Below are 22,682 nucleotides of genomic sequence, written 5' to 3'. Positions count from 1 at the left end.
CGGAATCCACATGAACTAAGTTGATACAAACGGGAATGTGCTAGAAGACTCTTAACTATTATGTTGTATAACTAGCTTTAAATGCCAGCCATACAGAGCACGAATGATTAATTTTACAATATTGTAAAAAATGATACAGCTGGCAAACATATATCCAACTTAATAATTGTTATGTTAGTGTTATGACTTTTAAGGAATGTATTTTTATTTTGCTCTGTTCACATACTCTAGTGGTTTTGCATTTCAAGTTCCAGTACTAGAAATTGCACCTTCTTGCTCAAGAAACTTTTCTACACTACAGACAAAATGGATTTTTTAATTTAATAAATATCCACTGTAAATGAAGATATGGCTAGAAATAGACAGAAACAAATTTACCTGATTTTTTCAAAGTAAGTTTAATATTCAGAGGTCCCTCTTGAATGAACATTCAAGCAACCAAATTTAACTTGCACAAATGCACACCAAAAGCAAATATTAATGGCTCAGGCTTCTGCGTGCTCCCAAGAGGAGCAGGTTTCCTTTTTATGGGATGTGATGGTGCCTGACATAAGACAACAAGGTTTCAAGAACTCATCATCACAGCGGTGGCAGAGGAATGATTACGAGCCAGACAAAGATGAAGCGAGACAGACACATACAATTTGGGTGAGAGCAACATACAAAGGAGGTTTTTTTAAATTGTTTATAATTTCCTACTCTGGTTTTCTTTCCTCTGGATATAGATTCTCTTATCATTCTCTGGTACTATATTCCAGGCTCATTGCCTTTGATTATACTGCTGTATTGTACAGGAACCCCATCTGTGATGAGCTGTGAGGTGCTGCATGCATAACTGAGAGAAGGATATTTTATGTCCCTAGACCTTTTACAGTATGAATCAGTCTAGGCAATATAGATCATATGTGATTAGATCGCAGTCCTGACAGTTTACTTTCTTGATACAGAAATACATTCATCCAAAAAAGAAGTAAGCACAGTTGCCTTGTCTGACTGATCACAACTAACCTTTTCACTCTGCACACATTCATCATGTTTCATATACGGGTAGTAATTATGTGAGTCCTTTCAGAGAAAATATATATATTTCTCCACTCAAGTTACTTTTAACATTTAACATTTTACTCCCTAAAAACTAGAGGTTTATGCATGAGAAACATACAAACAGACTCTATTTTTGATTCCCAGACTTACAGTAGTAATAAGTAGTTGTTTCATCCTTAGTCTCTTATGAAAAATAAATTTTAAAAGCTGATTTATCATCATTTTCCTTGTAGATTGTTCTGAAGAAGGTAGAACAAATTATGTGTGTCACCCAAAGAAAAAAATTCCCCAGAAATGGGATGAACTTCAAAAAGCTACTGTTCCATTCTCCCACTATCACAGACTTCTGCTGCAGTAGCAAAGTGCTTTCTCTAAAGCAGAGTGGAACCTTGGATGACTGAAGGTCAAGTCTTTCAAAACTGTGATAAGTCCAGCATTGTTCAGTAGAGAACACACATCCAGTGTGGCCTTGGGATCACTTTCAATTATATATGTGTTTAGGATCTGCATTGGTCTGTGGATGTTCTGTAATTGGTTGCAACCCTCCAGAATTCCATCTATTATTCTAAGTGACCCTGTGCTTTGCAGCACATAAAACTCCAAGTTCTGGCCTCAACCCACGTTGCCCCTCGACTGCAGCTTGAGCCCAATGCCATTGGGATGCTCTGAAGCCATAACAGAGGAAGTAGGGTAGTGATGGAACAACACAAAGCACAGGTCTTTAAATCAGCAGAGATAAGGCTCGGATATTTTCTTCCTTTTGATCACAATGTCCTATATTTTGCCACGATTTAAGACAGTCATTCTTCACTATGAAACTTAGCTGTTTCATAGAATGGATAACTTGCCCAGGATATTACATGCTTTCAGAGAAAAGGAATGGGAAGAAATGTGCTACACATGAGCCACTGGTGAAACCCTGCTAAGCAAATCCTATTATGTGAAGTGCATCTGTTGTGGACACTTACATTTTGCAGAATACACACTAAGGTATTCAAATACACTACTCTATGACAGATAATCCTCATCTGAATGGGTCCGAATTTTTTTAGCGTGACAAAAAGACTTCTACAATTACTAGGATCGCAAGAATTCTAATCTCCTTTACTTTTTTTATTGTATTTCTTGACATGAAGAAAACAAATATATCTATGATAATGTTTTCTTACTTTTAACCACTTGTGGAAATAATCCTAAACCTGTAGTGTTCCATACTGGGTCAATAACTTGTAAAACAAAAGGCTCCTTTTGCTAAAACCAGTTAACTGCAGAGAAAACATTCTAAACTTCTTTGAAGTTTCATATTTGGCTGAGTCTAGCTCTATTTTGCCAAGAAAGATTCATTCAATTCTCCATACATGACATGTAATAGGAGCTAAAAAGGTGAGGGTCAAGACCCAAGTCAAGTAAAAAGTTCAATCGTTGACAAAAAAGAGAAGCAGGTAAAATATTGATACTGGACATATAACCCATCTGCATCACTTTTCTGATCTCATTCATTTTTATATTAGGGACTTTTTATCCTTCATTACCTATGTGCACCAATCTTGAGTATTTTCTCTGCTTAAATATACAGGAAACTCCCAACTATGGAAATGGAGGTTTCACAGGCAAAAACTTCTTTTGCTGGCTTAAACCACTATAGCAAATGAAGTAACCTGTTCAAAGAAAGCAATATTTTGATGCTGCTGCATTTTCCGTAAGGACTTTCACTGGTGTAGTTAAGTTTATTAAGGGAAGTATACTTCAGCATTTCTAGCCATAAAAGCTATGGCAGAAAAGAAAGAAAACACAAGTCAAACCTAAAATAGATAGAAAGTAAGAGAATATAAGTTCACTTTGTACCTCTGGTTTGAAATGTAACAATTACAGTGCTGTTTCCTGCTTGAAGAAATCACTGAAAGAACTGGGTCATGATCTTAGCTGTGGCTGACTCACCCCAACCAGGGCTGCTTCCAACTTTTTTTTATACACTATGAGCACATCAAGAGACAGCATAAGCACCCATATTCAAACTTACCGCCTGCATTTTGGACAGGATTTTCAGGTTTACAATTAATATGTGCCTTTCTGCTTCCTATAGCCTGTGGGCTTTCCAGATATGGTGACTGTACAGAAACAGATAAAACCTGACTGAAGGCGCTTCTGGCAAAATTAAGAAACATCGAGTGTGTCATTTGTTTTCTACTGGCATCTCTTAGAGTTACAGGGAAGGTTACATAATAAACTAACCAATGTTGGCAATAACCTTGTACCAGGAAGCAAACATCAACAACACACAACAGCAGTGATGAAATCTTCATCATGGAAGCACAGACCTGAGACCGTAAAGCACCGTTCCGTCCGGGTGAAGGCGAATCATTCGATTCTTCACAGTAACGCCATGCACAAATGATTTCTTGTCATTTAAGAAGTAAGTGTCAGGCACCCAAAGCTGATCTGCCACTCGGTTATCAAGCGTGAGGTTGAGAGGAATGCCAGCATAAGCCAGCCTCTTATCTCTCCAGTACTGTTGAAAATACATAGTCAAAGTGTAATCCTGGTGAGGAAAAGAAAAAGAGAAGTACAACAGTCAACTTTGTACTTTGTGTAACTAGGAGAATAATTTCCCTGTTGATAGCTTCTTCTGCTGTTGATTAAATTTAATTTGAATATTTTTAAATGTTTAATGCAAATTAAATATTTGTATCACTCAATAAATAGTTCATATCATTCAAGTATCACTCTAGACTTAGGGGGCATTTCAACTCTTATGAAATTCAGAGAGTATTGGTATCTTTTGTCCTGCTCCCACTTTTCATTCACGTAGTTCCTCTGACAACATCCCAAAATTATCATATTTGTGGAATGATAAATGACATAATGGGTAAATATTGTCATCTTCCCTATTTTTAAAAATGATAGATAAATGGAAAAACATTTAAAGTATTTTGAAGCAATACATAAATTTCTATCTGAAAAATAAGCTGAATACATGTTGGTTATATCTGTACCTTTGTGTGACTGCATAGTGCAGTAACACAAATATTTATTCATCAACAGGCTATACAGGTATGTTGAATAACAGTGAATTGTATTACAGTCCCACTAATGTCAATGTTTGGTTTTCATAATTTTGTCAGTTTTAAGGTATATAGTGTCTACTACGAGCTGTGATCACTAACGTAAAAGCCTAAACATGGATACAGAAGCTTAAAACATCCATTTTAAAAATCTTTATTTCCTGTCAGGATTTGCTAACCTGACTTCTTCATGTTGTAATAATGCTATGTTGAAATGCTTTGAGTGTCTTAGATAGCAGGCCTCATTCATTAGCTTCATTGTATTAGAAAACATTTAAAAAATAAAAGCCTGGGAGCATTTTAAAGGTATGTACCAGCAAAATTGAAAAAAATAAATCATATGCAAAAAATGAGACCATAAGTACAGGCCATTAAACCTCTGATTTTCAAATTACAGAAGTGCTCTGAACAATAAAACTCTTCACTAGATTCTTCACAAAATACTGAGAAATTTATGTGATCTCCAAACACATTTAAATATTTAGCAGCAGGTGTGCAAGCCACAGGATACCTGCATTTGCATCTGGTTCTACAAGCTAGTGATGCAAAACCCCTCAGGCTTGCCTCTTGTTTGGGAAAAGGATGCTCAAGTTTTCTAAGCACGGCTGTTGGGAATGGTCCATTCTTGTGATGGGTTTCATGCGGGGACAATCCAATTTCAGGCACTGCTCCTGCCTTGTTTCCCTCAAGCCCTGTGGTCCTTCTTTGAAATCACATGAAACTTGAGCCTGCCTTTCACACTCAGAGTCTTTGCATTTTTGATTCAGTGATTCATTCTCTTTAATGAGGGTGCTGCTATGGTTTAAAGAAATCAAATTTAATTGCTTAGAAAAATAAATCATTACAGATATCAAGGAAAAGCTGTTCCCATTTTAAGAAACTAATAGGAGACCTTTGAAAACAAAAGGGCCCAGTGGTGGGAGAAAGGAGACTACGTGGAACTGCCTGGAAGGAATCTCATTCCTCAAACCTCAAATCTGACATGACTGCTCAAGAGAATGAGCTCTAACCTTTTTGTCAGCAGCTCTCTTCAGTGGGACTTATGGTCTCAGCTCAGCAGTGAATGAGGTGCACGAGACACTGGGTGCACCTGCCTCACTCCCATTACCATGTCACGAAGGCCACCTCTCCTCACATTCTCTGCAATCAGTTTTCTAACACTGATGCACTAGAACAAATATCCTCTACCAGCTCTGTTTTGCTCTGTTTAATTAAAGCTTGCTTCTATTAACATTCAAAACTTGCCCACTTCTATAGTGGTTTGCACAGCAGTGTCATGACATTTGGGATTATAAAAGTTGTGAACACAAGAACAGTACACCAGAAGCTCACTATGTGTAAATGCACAGTATGTGCACAAAATAATGCTACAAAAATGAAATAAAGAAAAGGGGTGGCACTGCATAGCATTGAAAGAAGTGAGCTGGCCAGCACCAAAAAAAAGACAAGCACTACATCTGAAAAAAAGAAGTTTTAGGCTAGCTTTCTTTTTCCTTTGGTTTGAGATAAAATATATGTTAACATCTAATGAATGGAGTAATTAAGTAGGTACATAAAACATACATGACAATATAAGCACTAATAATCTGGCATTTTATTTAAAAATAAAATTTACTATGTCAAGGAACAACTTTACAAATACTTGTAGAAACACAATAACCATCAAACTTCCAAAACTTACTGTGTTTTGAATGAAAAAAGGACTTCCAAAACACATTCTCTAAGATACAAATTTCACTAGTTCTTTCTCTATTAAGCCTGCTTACTTCTTACTCACTACTTCTTATATCACTTTAATTTTTAATTAAAAAAACCCTCAACACTCTATGTCTATTATTGTATATGATTATATTTGCATTTTGTACATTTGGGCTCTGCCAGCCCTCACCTGCTCTGAAGATGATAACAGAAAGAATTAATATGAACCACGCTTGGCCACCATCACAATTTTTTCAACTCACTCAAAAAAAAGGAGCAGCAAGCTTGTATAAGAACTGTACTGAAACTGCCTGGCTGTGCAAGGAATGAAAAATGACCAGGAAAGGCCGGTTCCTTAGGGTGGCTCCATCCATGCCACTCACTACATGCATAAACTATATTTTTTAAAACCCACATGGATATCAGTTCTCATTATTTGATTAACTAATTTTCAACACTCTATGTATAATGGAAGTTTTTCCCTAGTCTAGACCCTAGTGGAAAATGCAAGAATGGTTTGAGTGTAGATGGAAAACATGAACTAGATATTTCAGGTAAATGAGAAAAGGAATTTTTTCCACTCAGTGAGTAGTATACAAAGTTTATTAAAGGCCACCTCCCTCCAGGGAGCTTATGATGACTAGTTCTGATATAGAGGTCAAGAGGATAGATGTCTAAAGCCAGAAGAGATTCATCCCACTACAGCTACTGCATTAGGATGCTATTCTATGTCAAAGATGACACAGAGCTGCCAGCTTTAGGAAATTCTAACTGCTGCAAAGAGCAGTGGACAATTTTTTCAGCAGCAAAGACCTCTATAAAACATATTTCATTCCCTCAAACAATACAATGCAACATTCAACATTTAACTCTCCAAATCCTCACAGTAATAAGATGTTTCAGGTCAAGCATAGTAACAAAATCACTCAAAGCTCTGACAGGCAACAAACACAGTGCTTCTCAAGTACAGGTGAAATGTCCTCAAAATGAGAAAAGCTCGACTGCACAGGCAACAAGATCTTTCTTTTGTCCATTTAAAGACCCTGAAACTTCCTACAAGGATAAAGGAAAGTGCTGGGCATCCTTCAATTTCTAGCATGGCAACAGTTCCACTAATGTAAGGAAAGGCACACAAAAATGTGTGATGGCTGTTCTTTCAATCTAGTTTTCCCTGGTTAAGGGGAGTGGAAAACAGAATTTAAAAACCTCAAATAGTAGATAATACTTTGGATATTATCAAGATAAGACATTTAGAAACAACAATAAAAAGGCCGATATCACAAATAATGTATAATACATCTATGTTATTTGTCTGTACTGCTTATAATTTTAATACATCTTAAGCAAGAATTATAGACTAACAAATGTATGTGCTAACCATGTACAAAGAAATCTTTAAGCATTTTCCACATTATATTTGTCTCTCCTGGACTAAGCATACCATGGAGGAAACACAAATAACCCTCTCCTAAAAAGCCACTTCAGACAGATAATGTACAGTACCTAATGAACCGACTATAAGACCAATAAATGAAAAATACTAATATACTGTGATAGTAAAGGAAACAATTACTTGTTTTCTATTACAGGGCTTGTTATCTCTAGTTTTTCTCTCCTGCACTCAATAACAGTGAAAGAAAAATTCTAAAATATAGTTTGCTCATCAAAATAAAATTACCATAATTATAGCAGCAATAACACTCTAAATCTGACTATCACTGTTTGCTGTCTTACTATATTATGTATCAGGGATGTTAATGTTTTCTATTAGCTGTAAAAATATTCCTTCAAAATGACTGCTAGATAAACACTGCAATTAGTAATTAAGATGGAATACTGCTAGTATGGCAACAAAGCAAAAGGAATTATTCATGCTAAATGAAAGAATATATTGAAAACTACTGGAAATAGTGGAAAAAATGATTAAGAACTATTTCACTGGTTGGGAACATAGCCTTGTGTCTACCTGAAATGCAGTTTCCTGATTTAAATTTGCATTTGGATGTAAATTTACATCCTTGTTTTCTTGACCAAAAGACAAATGTGATTGTTACCAACAGTTTTTGGATTATTTAATTTTTATGAGTTAATAAAGTAAGTACTCATTCAGTGGATAAAAAGATTTATTGAAAATCCATGCCTTAGTCTCTTTAATAACTTCAAAGTGTCTTCCCTCACATTCTACATGATTTCAAAAATTATGGCTCCTGTAGTATAAAGAGCTATTTCTGCACTATTGATGATTGAATTACATTCCTCCCAATAAGCCCAAAGTGAGTTCCAAAGCCAAATTCATGAAACCTATGCTTTCACAACATATCTGTAAATCTGTCACCCTACCATACACAGAAGAGACCTGACAAATAGATTAATGCACACATTAATTCATATAGCTAAATATGAGTTTAATAAAGATGTATTCAGAAGGGCTAACCATAAGAAATCAGAATTTACCAGCAATGTTATTCAGTTGTGTGAGATGATCACAAACATTTTTCTCAGCATTCCAAATTTGCTAATAGCTTCAGCAAATTTCATATTAAAGAAAAAATTTATCAAAGAAAGAATTTAGAATCACTAATGCTGGAAAATACCTCTAAGATCACTGAGTCAAACCACTAACCATCATGTTCAGCACTAAACCTTATCCCCACATGCCACATTTACAGGCCTTTTAAACACTTCCAGGAATGGTGATTTCACCACTTCCCTGGGCAGCCTAATGCCTGAAACCTATATTTTTGCATTATGTTTTACTTGTTGACATTTTGGGTTGTCCAGTGTCTAAACAATATAGTTTCTTACTTAATTGCCAGAAAATGGAGAAAGCCACCAAAGTCTATTGTTCTGCAAATCTTTTACAGGAAAGCTGCCTGATCAGAATGTCTCTGGCAATAGATGTAGCTCCTGGGCAGCCCGAGTGAAGGAGACCTAAGCATGCACACAGACACACACACATCCACTCTAGTCCACCGAAGCATCTTCTTCTAACACTTCTTGGCCTACCTGCTGTTACAATAAACGTTCATCTCACCTATAGGATTCTGTCTCAGGTACTTCTCTGACACTACACAAAACCTCTACAATACTGACAGGTTGAAAACGTAGCACATGTTTTCCTGAGCATGTGGCCATGACACTCTTCCATTAAGACAATACTAAAGCAGTTCAGTCACATTGATGTCAATGTGACCCTCCATACATCCATGTTGTCTTGGTATCTTTTGTACAAAATCACTGTGTTTTCCGCTACTGAAATATGAAAGGGTGGTGTTATAAACAGGAATTATGTTAGCCTCCAAGACCCCACTTAATTCTACAAAACAATTTTGCAAATAAATATGTGATTACATAGGTCTTTCCTGCCCCTCATACCCTTTGGCACAAGAGCTTCCACCTCCACTGATAGCCCAGTGCCTTCTCCAAGGAGCGTGTTCCTCATGGAGCATCACTGGGTGCTCTGAGGAGGGTTGCCATACCAACCAGTGCTTGGCATTCTGCAGGCAAAGAGAGCACAGTTGACATAGCAACCAGCCCAAGCAGCTTCTCCACTGCTTTTCGGGCACAGGTGGTGGTCACTGCAGTGCAGTTGAAGCTTCTCAGCAGGCATAAGGGGAGAACCAGGCATCCTCGGGGGTACTGCCCCATAGCACCTTCCTGCCATGGCCAGTGGAGTTCACTCCTCAAAATCTGGGTGTTCTCTCATCCCAACATCAGAGGACACCAGCTGACAAGAAAGCAATTGCTTGGGGTGAGCTTTGGAAGGCAAATATAGAAAAAAACCAAGTTCCTGCAAATATTTATGTTCAGGGACATAAGACAATAGAAAGACAGCCTGAGCTATTTAATCCCTGACAGATGAGGGTGGGGGGAGAATACTTAAACATACCTTTTCTGATCCAGAGTATCACAGGTATTACAACACCACAGGCTTCTCAGAAATCAGGAATTTCTATTCCCAAAGGACTGATCAAAGGAAAAATAACACGCACCTTTACATATAATGGGTATAATACTCTCTGACCCAGCTCAGAAAGCTAGCAAAAAAAAAAGGTCTTACACTACATCCCTGAAGAGCTGTCCAAAGAATTTGCGATAAATTACAATCATAATCTACTTGCTGATGGATGGATAGAACAAAAAATTCAGTATCTGATAGGTCCCTCCAAAGAAAGAGGAATAGAAATGTCAAAAGTATACATGCTGTTCTTGAAAACTCAAAAAGAGATCAAGTCAGAAAAGATACCATCAAACACTCTGGAAAAAAAAAAGACATACAAAAGAAAAGCAATGTTAGGCTAAGTGATTCACTGAACTTGTTTCAAGAACCACATTTTAGAGCCAATAAGGCCTCAAGAAAACAGGTACATTTAATTGCACTAATTGAAATCCTACTAACAACATACAGGGAAGAAAAAATAAACTATCATCTGTCAGCTGGTTCCCACAATTGAGGCAGCTGACCTTAGAGAGATGGGAACTGACAACTAATGGTTGTGCCTCCTACACAGTAACAGGATGTGCCACCAGTGAGTTGGAGAAATGAGCTACTGCCCCACAATCTTAAAGCTGCAAGTTTACTTTTTTTCTGTTTGGAGAGATGAAAATAGGTAAAAAATTTGGGATATCCCAGGTACCCATTTCAGAGAATGAAGGATTTCTCACACTTCTATTTTGTTCTTTCCTTAAATACATAATCTTATATCTTTCTGTTGCATTTCTTGAATTAGCAATAAAAATCTAGAAGGGAAAAAAAAACCCCAAAGTCTCAGAAAGTCCTGTAAGTTGATATTATTTGTCATATTTATTCAGGCCTTACAACTTCTTAAACTATTGAATGCATGAACTCTTTCAGTGTCTGCAAGGTTTTCCAGGACAGACTCTAAAGCTGGGCATACACAGATGTGTTTTAAATACTGTGACCATAAATACATAGCTCCATGGTCCTCTTACTTGCTGTCATTAAACATGAACATTCAAAAAAATTTCAGTAAACAGTATTTCACACTGAAAAGTCTACAAGAGTTTTTGCCACCACAGATTTGTAAAAAGATCTTTTTAAAGGTACTGTAGAACTTGTAGACATTTTTTTACTCATTCCAGAATCCACAAAAGATCTAAACCATATTTAGGAACAGAGAGCTGAGGGATACACGCATTTGAATGAAAATGAAAATACCTATCTGTTCCCATCTACAATTTATGGTTAAAAAACAAAGGAGTATTTACTCCACTGTGGGAAGAATTTTTTAAATTTTCTTATCTCCCAACCTATCCATTTGCTGGCTAGGAGCCAGCCAGTCTCACCAGCACTGGAGCAGCAAGGCTGACACCCAAAGTTCTACTTGCTGTCTGATTATCTGAAACAGTAGATAACAGGAAAATCCATTCAAGACAGACACAGTGAACAAAACGCCCTTTGAGAAAGACAGCATGAACACATCAGCCATCACATGCTTTAGCTACGCTAAACTTGAAACATTATCCCTGTATTTTCAGTGCCAGGCCTGGAGGGCACCCCCACACGCTGCCAGAGCCGGGCCAGGCCTGCAGGCCAGCCCCTGGGCCCGCCAGCTGCTGCCCCGGCCATGCCACAGCAGGGCCGACTCCAGCTTCCACAGCCTGCACCCAGCCAAGCTCAGCCCCCCGCGGGCCCAGGACTCGTGCCCAGCCCCAGGGAGGTGCCCACACCCAGGGCTGGGAGTGCCTGGTGCCCCCAGCTGCCCTGCTCTGGGCTGGGGACGGGACGGGCCCTGGCTGCCCACTGCCTCTCTGCCTTTCACAAGGATCCCCTGCCACTACAGACACCTTGGCCACTGTGGCTCTTTACATGTAAGGGGGTAGTTCATTTGCACTAGGCTTTTATCTGGTCATTTCAGAGTAAGGGAATGAACTGGAAGAGTTTTATCCACGGTGGCTGAGGATTACAAAGGTGATGCCTGAGCTATCCTCTGCTGCCTCCTCCCTTCCCTCCAGATGTGTCACTCACACTGCCAGCTTCTCTCACATCTTCCTTTCAGTCCATCAGTAATGCTGAGTTCAACTCTACATCTTGCACAAAATTAGGATGCATGCTAAGTCAAAACGAAAACATGCATTTACTAACAATTATTTACTGCAGGTAGGATAAACTCACCCCGTGACATGGCAATGCTCATGGAACTCAGCAAAGCACAAAATAAAGAAATGGACAAAACCCCCTAAACGCTGCACCCAAGAGGAAGTATTGCAAGCATACATGATATTTAAAATCCACACAAACTTCTTGGTGTACAGAGACCTGTGGAAGAAGCAGAAGAGAATGTGTCCTTCTGACAGTGTCCTTTAAAGATCAGGCTGTGAGTGATTTTAGAGAGAAATATCCTGCTGAAGGATTCTCTCCTCTTGCAAGGGATCTGAACATCCTGTAAAGATCTGCTAATAACTTTTGGAAGGGAATCAAAATAGGCAATTGCAAAAAGAAAAAGAAGGAGAGTTTCAAACTCCAATGCTGCATAACTTAAGCCACAACCAGTATGGTCTACAAATGCAGGCATGTTCAGGGGTCTGTGTCTACTTAGGATATTTAGAGCAAAACTGATACTACAGTGGACTGACACTTTGTGTGAACCTCATGAAGTTCAATAAGGCCAAGTGCAAGTTCCTGTACCTGGATCAGGGCAAACCCAAGCACACATAAAGGCTGGATGGAGAATGGATTGAGAGCAGCCCCAAGGAGGACTGGGGGATGCTAGTGGCTGGGAAGTGGGACATGAGCCAGCAATGTGCACTCCCCGGAAAATTCCTCATATACATCTGTGCAAAATGGACAGACACACTGATTTCAAAGGCACACCTCAAATTCAGAAGCACAGGCAGAGACAAGTTATTTAAAGAAACTGAGTTGTCTTTCCCACAAGTACAGTCTATAACCACTGCTCAATTACTTACCTAATTCATCTACTATTGTCAAATATCTCAGAAGCAGGAAGTGCATTTGTGAGGCAAGAAATAATTTTCCCCATGAGGTGATTGGGTGGACAAAATGTGCCTGTGTAAATCAGCATGGGCAAGGTACATTATATACCATTGCTTTCAGAGAGAGGTTAGTATTCTGCAGAGTCACCCAGTTAGGATGATCAGGTGACCTCCCAAATATGAAAATTATATCCTTGACCATCTATTTACCTCTGCTCTTGCTCCAGCAGTGTCTTGCTTGCTGGCATCAGACAATGGTGTAGGAATGGATGGTTTAGACTCATCAGGAAATGGACAAACTTTGTACATATTCTTTACAGGAAAAATGCGATTCAGATAAAGCTGCTGTAAGTCAAAACCAGGAAGGCCACTGAAGAAGGAGATTGAATTAAAGACTAGAGGAAACTTAAACAGGTGCAGAAGAAAATCTGGCTTGGGGTTATATCATAGAGGGGTGAAATTATAAAAAGCTTTATATCCCTGAGAAGAAACACAAGACAAAAGTTCATAAAACTCAGGTAGGACACAAGTCAAGCTTACTCTATGCCCAAGAACACCATTTAAAGAGAAATTACCAAACATACAAACATCCTACTATTGAAATGCTACAACTTTTAAATTAGATAAAAGAATGAGGACACTTAGTTTTGAGAGAGAACATTGACCTAACAGAAGGATCAGAGACTTCCTGGAAGTAAGGGCAGTCAGTCAAATCTACAAACTACACAGGCAAGAAACAAGGGATGCAGTGTATGTTAAAGAATGTTTTGCATAAGATAATTGTTCTAAATGTTGCACATTATAGATTGAGACACCAGGATGACAGAATAATTAGAAAAAGCTGTCACTCTCTAATCAGAACGACAGTGGTGTGAGTGAGGCACCAAGAGAGGCTTAAAAGACAACAAGAAAACAAATTAGTAATCAGAAACTTCAATCACCCCCACACAGACTGGGTAAATGTCAGGTTGGGGTATGATGCAGAGACTAAATGACACCACAAATGACTGATTCATGGAGGAGCTTTTGCTAAAAGCTGAAACAAGCCAAGATACCCCTGACTAGGTTCTGAGCAATGTGCAAGTCATGGGGCAAAATGCTGTGACAGAAACACTGCTCAATAACCCTAATGGAACTGGGTAATTCTCTTTTAAAACTGAAAAAAATACTAAACTAACATAAAAATAGTATTTGATTTCAAAAAATAAAATGAGACTGCTTGCTTCAAATTTGGAGAAAAGATTGTTTATAGTCATCATGATATGAATTTTTAAATATCGAAAACAACTTTTGAGTAAAAAACAAACAAACCCCAGAATGTTTACCTTATTACAACTAAAAAGATGTACTTCAAAAATAAGAAGTCACATCCAAAGGAGAAGTAAATAGCTAAGAAGATATACAAGAAAAGCAAAACAAAAAGCAAGACAAAACTGCCTAAGCATTAATTTTTTAAAGGCATAAACACGTACTGTAAATCATCAAATGATATTAAAAGAAAGCCTAGTACATTTACATTGTTAATGACCAGGTATAAGACAAGAAAGAGACCAGCAGTTTTTGCAACACTTGGAGGTTACCTGCAGTCCTGAATGAGGATTTGTGCAGGCCTCCATCATCCTCATAAACATGACAGACAGGAGATGAACACTGAGATACCTAGACTTGCTACATTTCTTTCAACAGTAAAAATGAGAGGTGTGAGTGTGAGGAGCTGCAGAAGGACAGCAGCATTCTGTATGTCTGAGTGAAAAAACAGAACAACAAAAAAAATATCAATGTTGATGCCTACTAATGCACATGGGAAAGAAACAACAAACAGCCCTAACCATGGACTAATCTGTAGGTTCTGAGTGCATTATGGCCATTCAGGAAAATGATTTTGTGGTGTTAACCAGCATTTTTTGTGAATAAATCAGTTCAGTATTCTGTAAACTCAAAATAATAAAACATTACAACTATTTGGAAAAGAGATAGAAAGGCTGGTTTGAATGGAGCTCTGAGCAACTTCATCTAGTGAGTGGCATCCCTGCACACGGGGGCACAGTTGGAGCCAGGTGATCTTTATGGTCCTTTCCAACCTAAACCATTCCATGGTTCCTGAAAGTGTTGAATAAAAAAGGAAAACTCACTGCAATGCATCATTTCAGTCAACTTACACATTGAATACTGAGTATAGTTCAGGCCCCTGTCCCCACCAGCGCAGAGCATAACAAGGTACAGAGAACTGCAGCAAGGAGAATGAAAGGCACAAAACTCCACATAAAACCAGACTAATCATGCAGGGACTTTTCTGCCTACAAAAGAAGCAACTAAGAGATAAATTGAAGATATCTGTAATAATGTTGTGGAGGAGGCCAACAGCTATTTACTCCTCCTCACTTGTAAGAAATAGAGACCAGCAAATGAAATTACCAGATGCTGGGCTCCAAACAAAAGAAACGATACCCTATTTTCACACATATGTATATCCATATACATGTGCATGTTTAAACCAGGTGATTCTTACCCATTGCTTGACCAAAAATAAGCAGATGTCCCAGGAAGCCCTAAGCAGTTTCACAGTTTGATGCTGGAAGAATAGCAGAGAAATAACATAACTTAGTCTCAACCTACTTTATACTATGCTAGAGCATTCATCAATGCCCACAGCAGGAAACTGAGTATCAAGAAAGGCAGATTTCAGGTCTAACTTCATAAAGCCATTCTTGTGTCTTTATCGTCTTGGAGCATGCTATGAAGTCATTTAGGACTGCAGTGCTGTTCAGGAGCTGATGTGACTGCCCTGTGGTGTTAATAAGCATTGCTGTCAAGCCTGACAACTTATCTTTCCCAGAGGAAAGGAAGTAAAAGTTGTAACCTGAAACACTTATACAATTCATTTTTGATTCAACTGCATATGAAGATGATTTTGAACACGAGATTTTTGCAAATAGCACAACTATGTCAATGTAGAATATTTTATTGCCTATCAAAGTTCAGAAATTATTTTAGAGTCACTTCTTTAATGATTTTGAGTGATACTCATGTTCACTTCAATTTGTCTAGCATCTGCTCCTGGCAAGTTTAAGCAGATGTGTCTAATTATTACCTTTTGTTACTTGTATATGCATAGCATGAGTAAGATCATGAAGAAAACAGACTTTTGTGAAGAGGAGGCAAAATGCCTTTGAAGCCAATGACATGGCAATGAATCAGATAGCTAAAATATCTGTTTTACAGTTGTGAAGTTGGCAAATAAACACAAGAAATACATTATTCCAAGCGAAAACATTGTTTGAAGATGAGAGATACATATGTAAATTTAAATTAGGTTTGAGCTCAACATCAGAACTGTGTTCTTTCCAATTTAAGCTTACAGAATCATAGAACATCCTGAGTCAGAAGGGACCTAGAATCATCGAAGTCCAACTCCTGATGAGTTCATTGATAGGTGTAATATCCTTGACCTTAATTTTCAACTAGAACACCATTCACATTTTATTTTAGTGGGGTCTGCTGGTTAAAAGATTTTAAAATGGTTAAAACACCAGTTAAAATGGTGCATTTAAAACACCAGTTGAAATGGTGCTTTTAAACACAACACTAAAATTACAGGCAGAAGTTTAACCATAAACCCACTGTAGAACCTCTAACCCTACAACTGCTTGTGCAGCTTCTCCACCTCCCTCACATACATCTACAGTCTTGGATTTTGGGCCACTTGTTGACAGTGCAGCTCCTGGGCTTGCTGCTGTGTCCAGGGACAAACTGCTGGCACCCAGCTGGCTGCTGGCTGGCAAGCCTGCAGGCAGGCAATGCTGCTCACTGCTGTGTAAGGGTGTAGATGCCAGCTTTACATCCATGTTTCTGGCAGACCTCTGCCTGCCCGGTCCCTGGTGAGGCTGCTGCTCTCCATGGCAGCATGCTAGAGAGTCTCTGGAATCTTTGGGGTTATAAAATGTATGTCAGAAAGGGAGTGTGATGGGTTTCTAGGGCGATACAATCAGGAAAACCTGAAATCTGAGAACTGTTGAGAGACCAATACAATCTCAAATCAACAGGTTGTGCTATTCACACCAAATGCAAAGCTGGTTATGTTATCTCATACACACAGATCATGCCAGTAAAGGAGGAAATATTTTACTTTAAAACATCTATTAAAACCACAAAAAAATATTTTACCACTTTAAATTTTAGGAATGTTTATTTCACTATTATGTCACCTGTTTTTTTCCACAGTATGCAGACAAAATGACTCTGCTTATGACAATGTATCAAACTTTGTATATGGTACAAAACTTGTAAATAGTTCAAATTCTGCTAGATGAGAAAGATGTAACAAATCATATTGCATGCCAATATAGATCATTGGAGAGGCTAAACATAATTGTTTCTCTACCTTAGTGTACTATATTCAAATTTGATTCTGTTTCTCTTCATGCAAACAAATACTTTTTATCCACTATTGGCTACTTTTTGTGACAGCTACTATAGTGTTTATCTTCTTTTAATTAGATTTGCAATTATCAGCTACAAACAGAAGCAGAATTACCAAACTATTAATTGTATAAAACAAGAACATAAAGTAGCCTGCATCTCTAACTCAGAAACCAAATGTAAATTTATGTGTGATATAACCTAGTTTTACATTATCTCTTTCACGTTTGTCCAGGTTCATCTCACAAAGAATAAATTCCTGTATGACCAGCTGCTCTACATGGTCCAAATCCAGCAGCTCACCTTCAGAGGAGAAGCTGCTGGATGCTGAACACATTATTTGGCTGTAATGAGAGAAATAGATGCATTTGAAAAACATGGTTGATTGACTATCTTTTACAACTAACTGTAACAAAAGTGTTTACACTAAAAAAAGAACTGACTGTCTTTGAATTCAGACTCTGATAAGTGATAGAATAAATCACTTATCCTCAGATAAGTGATTTATTCTATGCTCAGAAAAAGGCCTTTGCTTGAGTTATTGGTATATGCATTATTATAATGACTAAATACAAATATAAAGAATTTATCTTTCCTACCAGGAGCACAGATTATACATGCATTTGTATGTGCAGGCATGCAGTCTCTAAATCCTGGTTCCAATGCTACTGTATATGAGAGACATACACTGTCTTTTTGTCACACTAACTCATCATTTGAGTAACATGGCTCTCCTACCTAGACTTTTAAAAGGTTCTAGGTTATAGTCAATATTTCAAAACAACTAATTTGTGATCATTCACAAGCCACCTAAAATACAAGAAGGGTTGAAGCTATTGTTTCAAAACCTTTACCTGCTGCTAGGAATTCTAGAAGGCTAATTGAATTAGAAATTATTTTTAAAATATCACTAGGCAATATTGCTTTTTTGGAGAAGTATTTATTTTACATACTTCAAGTTTACAAAATTGATTGACATTTCTTTGAAGGAACAGTCTTCAAAAGTCTACAGAATGCAATGCAACACTGTTCATTTGGGTGTTTCCATTAAAGACAATGACAAATCATATTGAAAAGGGTGGAAAATCAGCCCCTGCCTTTCATAAGACTAGAATTTCCTTGACTGTCATAGTTTGGGGTACACTTCAGTTACTCTACTAAGTTAAGCTCTCCTTTCAGTCAAAAGGAATGAAATGATTTGAGATTAGGGAACACAAAAAAGGAAAGTTGTGTGCCCAGGGACTGAAAACAACAGGAATAGCTGACCAGTCCATAGAAATCACAGATGATGAAGCAGGTTATTTTGGGCAGCTACAAGAGCACTAGGAGTTATCAGTGAAATGCATACATGAAAGATCCTACTGTGATCCAGCAGGCAATGAGAGTCAAAGTGCCACTGCACAAGATATCAGTTAAAATTTTCTCTAAAATGTGCTGAAAAATTCTGGTCTCCTTTCTTCAAAAACTTCAGCTGGGAAAAGTGCAGGGGAAGGGCTAATGAAAGCCCAAGGGAAGAGAGAACCTGTCTTCTGAATAAAACACTGCTTGTTTAGCTCAGTGACATGAAAAATGGAGTGTATGGTGGCTCCATCCGTGCACTACATGCACTGTTTTCTTTCAAACTGAGTAACACGAGATGGAGAGATCATGTGCATCCACATCTTAGCAAAATACACTGTCAGCGTGTAGATACATGCTTTATTTACTCTGATCCTAAGGAAGGAAATACTCCATGCTCAGATGTAATCTAGGACAGTGTGCAATTGATTGCCTCAAAAACCACCCAGACACAGTTCTTCATCATTTTGCATTAACCTTTCACAGAAAGTCCTAAAAACCTCCAACTTTTATTAGAAAAAAATCATCAGGTCCTGTTTTATCTTTTTTAAGGTGTTTAGGTGCAGTTAGGGTGTAGGTTCCTAAACTACCTATGATCTTGAACTTCCTACTGAAGCTCTATGCAAACAAATTGTTCAAATTTTAATGTGAATTCATCAAAATAACTTAATCATATTTTTTCTAATTTATTAGGAAAAAGCCACATTAATTACATTTAGAGGCATAATTGCCTAATTAATGTTTATCTGATTCATTTTTTGCTGTCAGTGATTGCCACTAATGAAAGATTCAAGCTGTTTATTTCAGATGATGTATAGTGTTAAAACCAGAAAATCTGAACTTAACCGGAAATTGTGGGACTTGTCTAGGCACACCTAGGGCTAAAGCCACAAAGCTACTTATAAATAGCAATCCAGTTCAAGAGTGTATTTCACACTGCACATGCAAGCATTTGGAAACCAAAACACAGACCTCAAGAGCAGTGAAACCATGTGCATAAAGTCTACTGATATTGGAGGGATGATAGCAGCAAACTCTACCTATGCAGCCCATGGAGACACCATTGGGCTGATGGGCTGCCTGACCAAAAAGTGGCATAATGGCTCAGGAGTATGAGAAAGGGAGACAAGACCCTGCTTTGAGGGTGCAGTTTGAGCAGCCTGATGAGTCAGGAGACAGGAGCTGCAGCCCTTTGTGCTCTTGTGATTTGGACTGCAGAGTTTCCTAGGAGTGGTCTAATGCCCCAGTACCAAGATCCAAGTGTGGGTGATTTACAGTGAAGAGCTTATGAGAGGATGATGAAGAAAGAAGACACAAAGCAGGGCTAACATTCTTCTTAGGTATCCCAACACCTTGCAAAACCAGGGTGTAATTTACAATACAGGTATAAGCAGTTTCTGCTTTCACACTTTCTACATCATCCTGTTAGGATGATGTTTTAAGTATGCTTATTCTGGGATTCAAGGGTTACGCTCACTCTTGACTCAAAAGAAGAATCACATGGAGAAACTACTGACAAAAGCTTGTAACAAAAATGATAGTGTACAGTTTGTACTCAAATACTGTTAGTCTTGCATGATGAAAGCACATTCACAGTTTTACTGGAGACCTCTGGTATGTCTATGCCAAGACAAGCATTCTCTAGAATGCCACAGCAGAAGAGTTGCCCATTTTAAATGATTTCTATTGTGTGATTCAGATTCTGGAGTGAGCTTGGACAGACAATTCACAGATAATGGGCCAGATTCAGCTAATGTGATGCTATTAGAACTCTACAGGTTTTGATGGGGTTGTAGTCCTGTGTAAAGGAGATGTCCATTTCTCCCAGTAAACAATAAAATAATGATTCATGTAGAATGTTATGATGCAAGACTATATACAACCCAAAATTAAACATGTATGCTTCCCTTCTTTCAGGGCAAGCATTGGCTTTTTCTGTGTGTTCCCCTGCTAGACATTTCTTCCTCCTATAAATGGTGTTTCTGGTCAGGCAAATTCTTCAATTATTGGTTCTTTGCTTTTTTAGTATTTAACCTACATTCATCCATTATACAGTCTATATCACTGGAGCTTTATCCTTTTTGCCATATTTTTGTTTGAGTATATTTAATTTGATCTTTGCTTTTAAATGCATTTCTCCTTCCATGAAAATCATATTTCTTCCTCTAAATGTATTCCCCCGTACTTGTTTCTGCCACTATGTGCTTCTTAGATTACCTTTGTTACAGTATTGTCAGACCAGGGCAATAGATTCCTCCTTATTTCTCCACTGTGGATCTGAATTCACACAGATATAACTGTGCAGAAACTGAAATAGAACATTTTAAGGTGTTGGAATTAACTTTTCCACAAGCCAGCACTTGTATTTATGTGAATGTGTTTTGATAAATATTTCTCTTCCTTCTGAAAATGCTGTGAATAACAAGCAGTCATGGAATTCTGCAAAGGTGGTCTTACAAACTTTGCTGGTTGCTGTTTGCTGGCTTTTGCAGTGAATAAACACAGCATCAACTGTTTATTCACTGTTAGATGTAATCAGTTTAAATGTCACTAATCTAAACCTCTCCAAAACACATAGGTAGTAAATCTAACTCCCTGCCTCGGAAGAAGATACAGATCTTTGAAGCCACCTAAAAACTAACCACTTTGTCAATATGCTCAGGTTTTTACATATTATCTGAGCTACCCGGGCTCAGGTTTATCAGGACCATAAATTCAACAGACAGAATGAAGAGGAAAGACTAAAAGACTTCTGAAGTTCAACCAGAAGGATTCTGCATTTTGTTCTAAGATTTACATGCAGATAAAAAAGGTAGAAGGGGCCACTGATCCCTCTCTTTCTGGCAGCTTCCATATGCTGATACTGCTGTGTGTTTTAATGCTGAACTACAGGAGGAGGAGTATTCAGGTTCATTCAGGTCTTGCCACCAGGATATTTATGCATACAGCATTAAGGAAATGGCACTCTGTAGTATGGACACTTTCCTTTGAATTATGTAGATTTAAAGCCAGTCTCTCCATAGGGCCTCAGGATAACTGTTGAGAATAATTAAAACATTCATTATTAAGGAATGAATCACAGTAGATTGCAACCAAACTAATCCGATGCAGTCACTGCATTTCCTTATTTGTTGCCTTCATAAACAACATATATCACAACCTTCCCAGGATGCAGAAACTTCCTTCAGATTGCTTATTTCTAAGCAATTTTTTAAAATCCATTCTAAAAACAAGTAATTCTATTACAACTATAGCACTCTCGCTGAACATTTTGTTCTTTTAGTCTTCATATGTTGCATCTTTACTGATCAATTCATTTTTTACTGAACATTTTATTCTTCTACTCTTCACATGCAAGGAAAAAGTTGACACTTTTTACTCAAAATATACTAAAATATTCTAGAGTGTACTTTCCCTTCATTGATCACTTTACTTTAACTGTGAAGTTGTTACCAGAAAGTTTTAATCAGAAATTCTTCAGCAATCTTGGTCCAGCAAGTTCTAAACTACAAAGTAACTTCCAAAACTCTTTGCTGTTTTCTGCCTCGGAAGAAAACTGGAACAATCGTAAAACCATAAAAATTCACCCCTAACATGTTAAACCTGCAGTGCAATTTTTACTAGGGCCTCCAACCATAACGATGAAATCCCATTCATTTTGTGTAGCTGTCAGGAAGAAACAGCTTTAAGGAAAACACCACAACTGATTTGTACCTATTTGCACATGTATAATTTAGTTACAGTCTAGAAATAATCCAAGCAGCAGAGGTGGAAACTGTTTGGAAACACAAATGTTCTGTTGCAGTGAAGTCAGGCCAGCTTGAGGGGTTGTGCTCTCTCTCATTTGGCAATGCAAGAATACAAATATTTTATCTGTTGCTGTCACATGCCACACTAGCTGATAGATTTTAAACCAGTATAAATGAAGGGAATAGAGAAAGACATCCATATGCAATAGATATTGACCCTAAAAATATTTATGTCATGTATTTTCAGTGAAGCTGGAGGACAAAACCCCAAACTTTAGTGCACTTTCCTTAAGAAGCCTGGCAAGCATTTCAGTCAAATGAAGATACAGTATTTTTACAGTTATGCTTTTCACTGCAGAACACAGACTTCTGATGAAGGAATAGAAACAGCTGAAACACCAGGAGGTTAGCACCT

The 22,682-nt window shown here is 37.9% G+C and overlaps 1 protein-coding gene across 4 annotated transcripts in view; it reads right to left on the bottom strand.

Moving 5' to 3' along the window:
* The window catches only part of GABRB3 (gamma-aminobutyric acid type A receptor subunit beta3), a 192,960-nt gene that overhangs the window by 29,586 nt on the left and 140,692 nt on the right, over positions 1–22,682 (bottom strand). For 3 of the 4 annotated variants that reach the window (XM_063392526.1, XM_063392527.1, XM_063392529.1), the window contains one exon: positions 3,363–3,583. In XM_063392526.1, the coding sequence (XP_063248596.1) occupies positions 3,363–3,583 (221 nt within the window). Of the gene's footprint in view, positions 1–3,362; positions 3,584–8,056; positions 8,123–22,682 lie in introns of those variants that run through there. The other variant, XM_063392528.1, reaches the window with a different exon arrangement.

The sequence above is a fragment of the Prinia subflava genome, chromosome 3 (assembly GCF_021018805.1).
Source record: "Prinia subflava isolate CZ2003 ecotype Zambia chromosome 3, Cam_Psub_1.2, whole genome shotgun sequence".
NCBI lineage: Eukaryota > Metazoa > Chordata > Aves > Passeriformes > Cisticolidae > Prinia > Prinia subflava.
The sequence above is the reverse complement of the archived record's forward strand: the minus strand, read 5'-3'. Positions and strand labels throughout refer to the sequence as shown.